The 7,319-nt window shown below is 37.1% G+C and overlaps 2 protein-coding genes across 3 annotated transcripts; both read left to right on the top strand.

Annotated features, from left to right (window-relative positions):
• The first annotated feature begins 358 nt into the window (after nucleotides 1-358).
• On the top strand, nucleotides 359-2,841 carry LOC108220653 (cytochrome P450 76A2). Its single transcript, XM_017394515.2, has 3 exons — nucleotides 359-548; nucleotides 639-1,575; nucleotides 2,017-2,841. Exons 2-3 carry the CDS (start codon nucleotides 655-657, stop codon nucleotides 2,626-2,628), a joined length of 1,533 nt encoding a protein of 510 aa, XP_017250004.2. The 5' UTR covers nucleotides 359-548; nucleotides 639-654; the 3' UTR covers nucleotides 2,629-2,841.
• Nucleotides 2,842-5,039: 2,198 nt separating this feature from the next.
• On the top strand, nucleotides 5,040-7,061 carry LOC135147685 (WAT1-related protein At1g21890-like). Of its 2 annotated transcripts, XM_064080904.1 has the most exons (7): nucleotides 5,040-5,299; nucleotides 5,463-5,525; nucleotides 5,599-5,715; nucleotides 5,827-6,058; nucleotides 6,130-6,288; nucleotides 6,385-6,536; nucleotides 6,615-7,061. In XM_064080904.1, the coding sequence occupies exons 1-7, from the start codon at nucleotides 5,094-5,096 to the stop codon at nucleotides 6,781-6,783; spliced, it is 1,098 nt and encodes a 365-aa protein (XP_063936974.1). In that variant the 5' UTR covers nucleotides 5,040-5,093; the 3' UTR covers nucleotides 6,784-7,061. The 2 variants fall into 2 exon arrangements, with proteins under 2 accessions (XP_063936974.1, XP_063936977.1); XM_064080907.1 differs by lacking the exon at nucleotides 6,130-6,288.
• Nucleotides 7,062-7,319: the final 258 nt, after the last annotated feature.

Below are 7,319 nucleotides of genomic sequence, written 5' to 3'. Positions count from 1 at the left end.
TTTCGGGCCAAGTTAAAATCACTTAAAATTGTAAAACTGAAAATTGAAGTTGTTAGAAATGAATTCTAATTTCGGGTCAATCGGGTGATTTTCGGGTCACTTTCGAGTTTCCGTCTCAATAAATCGGGTTTCGGGTTGGGTCGGGTTCAGGTCGACTTTCGGGTCGTGTCTGAGATTGCCACCCCTATTTTCGCGTATTCGAGTATATTTCGGCCATTTCATTTAAATCGAAAGTTTAGACGAAATTAATTTCATGTACTTTTCGGTTCGTTTCGTGTTTACACGAAATATTTCGTTTTGTGTTCGAAATGATTTCGGATCGTTTTCAATCTTAGCTATGAATAAACAAAAGTATAACAATACAGACACGAAAGTACATCAAACCAAGCAATTGTCAGGCTGGCAATCCTCCTTATACTTGGTTATCTCATCTGGCTAGACTACCTTAATATTTGCTTATATATACGCATACTTCTCCAGACTGAGAGGTAACAAAATCATATGATTAGGTAATTTCATCCAGATTAATATTCTCTAACCAACCTCAGGTATGTCTAATACATGTAGTCATATATTACAAACTACAGTACTCTTCAGTTATACTTTATAACTTATTCTATTTTGATTTTGAACTGCAGGTTGTGAAACTTTGGCATGGAGTGGAACTGGAATTATGTTACTTGCTCGATATTGATTAGTCTGATTTCAGTTGTTTGGTACTCGAAGAGAAAGAATAGTTACGCACGTTCCAATCTCCCTCCTGGTCCGAGGGGATGGCCAATTTTTGGCAATTTTTTCGATCTTGGAAAATTGCCACACAGGAGTCTAGAGAAGCTTAGAGACCGATACGGTCCTGTTGTGTGGTTAAATCTCGGCCCTGCCAAGACTATGGTGGTTCTTTCTTCTGGCGCGGCAGAAGAGCTGTATAAGAACAATGATCTCTCATTTGCTGACAGGTTCCAGAATGATGCCATGACGTCACATGACTACTACAAGAGTTCAATGGCTATAGGTTTATATTCTAGCTACTGGCGCATATTGAAACGTTTATGCACTATTGAGCTCTTTACTATTAAGAGAATCAACGAAGCAGCTTCGATTCGAAGAAAATGTGTAGATGACATGGTGTCATGGATAGAGAAGGAAGCGGAAAAAGGTGAGAGTGGTGGGATTGAAGTAGTAAATTTTGTGTTTTCAGCAATATTCAACATCGTTGGGAATCTGACGGTCTCTCGAGACTTGGTGGATCCACAGTCCACCATGTCCTCCGAATTTAATAACAGTTTGTCAAGCTTGCAGGAGTGTATGCTCCGTCTCAACATTTCCGATTTACTTCCCTGGCTTCGTAGGTTTGACATCCAGGGAATAAGAAAAGATATGGATGAGTGCCTCGGGAAAGCCATTGAAATCATGACAGGATTTGTAAAGGAGCGCAAGGAACAGAGGCGACGAAAGCAACTAGACGTGTCATCGGAGCAGAGGAAGGACTTCTTGGATGTGTTGTTAGATTACAGGGGCACTTCCAAGGATGAACCTGTTAAACTAACAGATCACCAACTCACAATTTTCCTTATGGTAAGTATTATAACATTATCATAGCCATAATAAACGTCTCAGCAAAATTGAGTATTGTTTTATGGAAAGTGTTTCATGCATAAAATGGGTGCAAAATCATTCACAAAATGAGTATGTGTTAAGTTTTGATTGGAATGAGCATGCTGAATATGCATTAATAGCACCGACTAAAACATCTCATCTCAATTGTTATGTCATTTTGTGCAAAATTTAGGTGGAAAATTTTTATTGGTAAATTCTTGTTTTATAACAAGAGTCTTTCTAGCGTGTGCCCTACTTTTTATTTAGGTGGGAAAAAAATTTTTGGTAGAGATTTTTGTGCATGCAAGGCCATCATTATTAATGAGATTGTAGTCGATAGAAATCCACTACCTACCTAAAAAGTGGATGTAGGCACACACTAGAAAATCCGTTATAACAAAGTGCATCCAATTTGTGCAGGAAATGTTTATTGCTGGAACACATACATCAAGCGCGACAGCTGAGTGGGCAATGTCCGAGCTCTTAATAAATCCTGATAAACTCCAAAAGGTTAAAGATGAGCTTGCTAGAGTGATTGGTGGAAACAGGAAACTCGAAGAGAGTGACCTTGATAATCTTCCTTACTTACAAGCAACTGTGGAGGAAACACTACGCCTGCATCCTCCAGGTCCACTTACGCTTCCAAGAAGGGCAATGCATGACACCAAGTTCATGGGCTACAATATACCTAAAGGCACCCAAGTTTTTGTGAATGCATGGGCAATCGGAAGAGACAAAGAAAATTGGGAGGATCCACTCTCTTTTAAACCCGAAAGATTCCTCAACTCGAGTATCAACTACAAGGGTCAGAGCTTCGAGTTTATACCATTTGGAGGTGGGAGAAGAATTTGCCCTGGCCTTCCTCTAGCTCATCGCATGCTGCCCCTGCTTTTGGGCACGTTGCTGCATCATTTTGACTGGAAGCTTTGTGATGGTAAGCCCCAAATAGACATGATGGAAACAATGGGGCTAGGAACAAGAAAAGAAAAACCCTTGATGGCAGTTCCAAAACGAAGAAAGACTCTGCAATAAATCACTTGTTGAAATAAAACTTTACAAATAGTATTAATATAATTATTAATATTAATATTATTAAGGTAAAAGTTATATTCCCAAAAATATTATCTGAAAAATAAAAGTACGAGCTAGCTATATGGGATTGGAGTTTCGCATAGATTTGTAATCTCTTGTAATCTCAGCTCCGATTTATTATAATAAAATTTTCTATTTTAAGGTAAATACAAATGTATGGATTTAAACTACAGTTAACTTTCAAAAAAAACAAACACTACAGTTAATGTCATTCATCCTCAAGATGAAACTATCATATTTCATGTATGGATAAAAAAGTATTAATAAAAAATTCAAAATTAAAAAATTACCTAGAATTTACACGTAATCAACAATTTTAATAATTTTGGAGGCGTGTCCGATCAACCCTATCCAACTTCGAATTTTGTTACCGTTCAATGGATTTCTGTTTCCGTGGTTGCTACTCCTCTTTCCCTAGACAATTTGTTAAATTTGTAAGATATTGTGTTTTATGGTAAAACGCGGTTAATTTCGACCGTAAACAATCAAAAATAAATGCGGTCAAAAATAACCGGACCAAAATCTTAAAAGCGGCCAGATACATTCGAAAATAAAGACAGTTGAAGTTAGCCGGTTGAAAATGAATATATTTTCGACCGTGTAAATTCGACCACTCATTCCAGATTTTTCCCGCTATGATTTTAGTCGAAAATAGCTTCCGTTCGAAAATTAATTAACGACGGGAAATTTGCCGCACTTTCAAATTTAGAACTTTTTAAATGATTAACAGTATATTTCGATCATTCTGGTCGAAATTATACTTATGACGGTTTCTGGTCAAATATATATTTTCCATCGTTTCTGCTCGAAATTAATTTTCAACCATTTCTGGTCGAATATATATTTTGATAACTGCACAATAAATTCGACCGAAAAAAAATGAATGTAAAATAATTTCGATCACATGATTTCGACCAGGAAAACTAAATGACAATGATATTTTTGACTGGAAATGGTCAAAATTAGATTCAACCGGATACGGTCGAATTTATTTCAATTGGCGGGTGTCTTAAATTGTGTGGTCGAATTTATAATTTTGACCAAAATTTCAAGTTCTGAGCGCGCGACATATCAAAAATTTCAATGACAGGATGGAATTTCTAGCCAGGCTTGTCGAAATTGTCCGGTCGAAGCTATGAAAACATCGGTCGAAAATAATTATCTTCAACCGATTTCTTAATTTAAACTAGCTTATATTCGACCGGATGTTTAATAATTATCGATCGAAAATAACTAATTTCGACCATAAACGATCGAATATAGCTATTAATCAGTTGCATGATGATAAAAAGCAGTACACTAGCAGCCGCAGGTGGTTGGCTCCGGATGTTGGATCATTAAAATTGAATGTTGGTGCCTCAGTTTTCGAGGGTGCTGACTCGTTCTCTGTTGAGATGGTTTTACGGAATCATCAAGGATCATATATTCATGGACGAACAATGAGTTTTGCTGGCAAAGTAGAGGTACTATAAGCTGAGTTAGTAGGCCGAAGCTCTTAAATGGACTTTTGAGTTCCAAGGTCACACAATTGTCGTCGAAAGTGATTCTATTCTAAGTGTGCGCCACGGTACGGTCCAAAATCAGCTGGAAGCAGGAGTGTTAATATAACAATGTCGTGATATCCCAAGTAGTAGAGAATGGGTTCCTTTGGGGTTTGTTAAGAAGCATGCAAACAGGGTTGCTCATTTGTTGGCGAGACTACCCTGTGCGCTAAATAACTTCATTGATTTACCGTCTCCTCCGTTGTGTGTGTTGTAGACACTTATGTCGAATATTTGATATTAATGAAATCTTCCTTTATTCAAAAAAAATTAAATCGTGAGAAGTATCGATTAAGGTTGATATTGATATGTTCATATGTATATGTGTAGATCGTATATAAAATCTTTGCCTTGCGGGAAAGAGGTGTCTTCCTTGTCTCCTTTGTTTCTTGTGAACCTATAAATTAACAAATATTCCCGTTATAGGCATTCTCCTTATCCGTCCAAGGGATTTGTCATATAACTTTTGGTTCACTTTTTTCACAAACTATTCTTCAGTATTAAGAAAATGCAGCGTTGAAAAATTAACGGAAAATATGATAAAATGGAGATCATCTATTTCTTAATATAAAGTATCAAGTATCGATTTTGTCATTTTTTTATAATTTTATTTTTACTTATACTACATTGGAGGATCAACCGGATTGATAAGTAGATATAAAAGAGGCAGCAGAAACAAAACTAGTCTTAGGGGAGAACGTTGTGCTTTATTATAGTAGCATCTTTTCAAGTATATGCTAATATGCAAGTAAGTAAGCCGCGTAACTGTGACGGTTATGACTGAAATTTATACATATAATTGTTATCAACAAACTGGTGCCTTGTTCGTTAGACACAGGAGCTGCGTATTAGCTTTGGAGGCCAATGGTAGCCGAATTTAGTAGGCCGGGGGGGATGTACGAGAGGTTCAAGCCACACCTCCTCATGGTGCTGGCTCAGTTGGGTTATACATTCTTGTATTTGATCACTGAAGCTTCTTTTGCTCATGGAATGAATCCTCATGTTTACATTACTTATCGACATGTTGTCGCTGCCCTTTTTATCTTACCATTTGCCTATTTTCTTGAACGGTGAATCGTTTCCTTCAGAGCCTGCTCTAATAAGAAAATATGAAAATAACACGTTGCAATATGTTTTTTTTCCCAGCTCAAATTACGTGGAAAAAGTGAAAACGACTATTATTTTGGAATGGAGGGAGCATTGCTTTTAATCATTTTCTGTTATTTTCTGCAGGAAAACAAGGCCGAAGTTGACGCTATATTTATTCATGGAAATCTTTGTGCTTTCTCTCCTTGGGTAGGATTATTGGCGTACTGGCTTAAGATATTGATTAAATTGACTCTTTAGAGTGACGATTTAATATTAACAGGGTGAGCTTGACCCTGAACATGTATTTTGCAAGCTTAAACTACACCTCCCCGACATTCCTGGCATCGATAGTGAACGTAATAGCTTCAATGACTTTTGTTATGGCAGTGGTACTAAGGTAATTAATTACAACTGAAAATCTACAAGAATAGTTTTACTAGCTTTTTTTTCTTGTGTTTTGATTATGAATTTGTTGAGTAATGTGATGAGAAATTTGAGCTGACTGCAGGTTAGAGGAAGTTAATCTCAGGGAACTAAGGGGAATAGCCAAAATTCTGGGAACCTTAATTTCTTTGGCTGGAGTATTGACCATGACATTGTATAAGGGATCGACGCTGAGAAATATAGGGCGTCCTATAATCCATTTCAAAAGAAGTGCAGCCGAACAAGAAGATTGGTTGAAAGGTTCCATTTTAACTGTAACTAGCTGCCTCACATGGTCTATATGGTACATTATGCAGGTTTGTAACTTTAATTTACATGTTTACTTTATTAGAAGAGTATAATTTAGTTGTTGTGATTCATATTACAGGCATATACACTGAAAAGGTATCCAGCACAATTGTCACTAACGGCATGGATGAATATTGTGGGAGCAGCACAATCAGCTGCCTTCACTGTAATTGTGACTCGTAAACCAGCTGATTGGACCATTGGTTTCGACATTGACCTCTGGTCCACCTTATATGCTGTAAATGATAGCTTCTGAATAAGTTTTATATTTAGTGTCAGACTTGTTGATCGTGTTTCCAGACCAATAATCTCCGAAGTTGTGTTTTTGCAACAGGGAATTGTCGTGTCTGGTTTGATAATATACATCCAACTATGGTGCATGGAGGAAAGAGGGCCAGTCTTTGTGACAATGTTTAATCCCCTCTCCACCATTATAGTAGCGGTTCTAGCATACTTTGCCCTCGATGAAAAGCTTTACATGGGAAGGTACATCTCAAACACACATTCTGAATGAGACCCCTATTTATATATAGCTATATGGATCTTTGTCCTTTCTTTGTGCAGCATTATAGGGTCAGTTGTTGTCATTATGGGTTTATACTTGTTGCTGTGGGGAAAAGAGGCTGATCAGAGAATGCAGCTTCTTCCGAAGGGCAAACCAGAAGATACTTATAGTGATGAACATTGCCCCAGAGATGGAGAGCTCAATTTAGGCATGAAAGAAGAAGCGTGAATTAAGTTGTGTTCAGTAGCTAGCACACAATTACATTGCCTATCAGTTCAAATAATTTTGCATTGGCTCGTGTACAGCTTGTTGTCGCAGACGCCTGTGTAATAACGGATATGAAATCTATCAATGTACACATGGCAAGCGCTCCCTTTCCCATCCCGGCCGCTTTTGTGACGTATTTGAGAATCTAATCGATAGGCACATGAGAGATTCTCTTTACTTCCATCCTGCCATTTACTATAAAGAAAACTACTTGGTGACTTTTAATCAAGATAATGGAATGGGAATAGACATGAATACATGATATGATTATGTACACGCAGACTATAAATAAAAAAAATTTAAATGGAGAAAAGAAAACTTTGGATATATTGTATTCATTTACATTAATTGTTGATTGCAGCACTAGCTTAGGCTTTGATTAGTGAAACATGATGATGCAGCTTGCAATATGTAGTAAGTGGGCAGAATAGAATGTGCACTAAGCAAAAGGAGAAAAAGTTGAGTGACATATGATTCTAATCAAAAAAATATAATAA

This window comes from Daucus carota, chromosome 1 (genome assembly GCF_001625215.2).
Source record: "Daucus carota subsp. sativus chromosome 1, DH1 v3.0, whole genome shotgun sequence".
Taxonomy (NCBI): Eukaryota; Viridiplantae; Streptophyta; class Magnoliopsida; order Apiales; family Apiaceae; genus Daucus; species Daucus carota.
Note: the sequence above shows the minus strand (reverse complement) of the source record. Positions and strands in the feature narration are given on the sequence as shown.

Excerpts from the sequence above, each read along its gene's own strand:
- LOC135147685 (XM_064080904.1), top strand. The coding sequence starts at position 5,094 with ATGGTAGCCGAATTTAGTAGGCCGGGGGGGATGTACGAGAGGTTCAAG. Across the intron at positions 5,716-5,826 it reads GTTATGGCAGTGGTACTAAG|GTTAGAGGAAGTTAATCTCA; the intron begins GTAATTAATTAC and ends AGCTGACTGCAG. Across the intron at positions 6,289-6,384 it reads TCTGGTCCACCTTATATGCT|GGAATTGTCGTGTCTGGTTT; the intron begins GTAAATGATAGC and ends TTTTTGCAACAG.
- LOC108220653 (XM_017394515.2), top strand. The coding sequence starts at position 655 with ATGGAGTGGAACTGGAATTATGTTACTTGCTCGATATTGATTAGTCTG. Across the intron at positions 1,576-2,016 it reads AACTCACAATTTTCCTTATG|GAAATGTTTATTGCTGGAAC; the intron begins GTAAGTATTATA and ends CAATTTGTGCAG.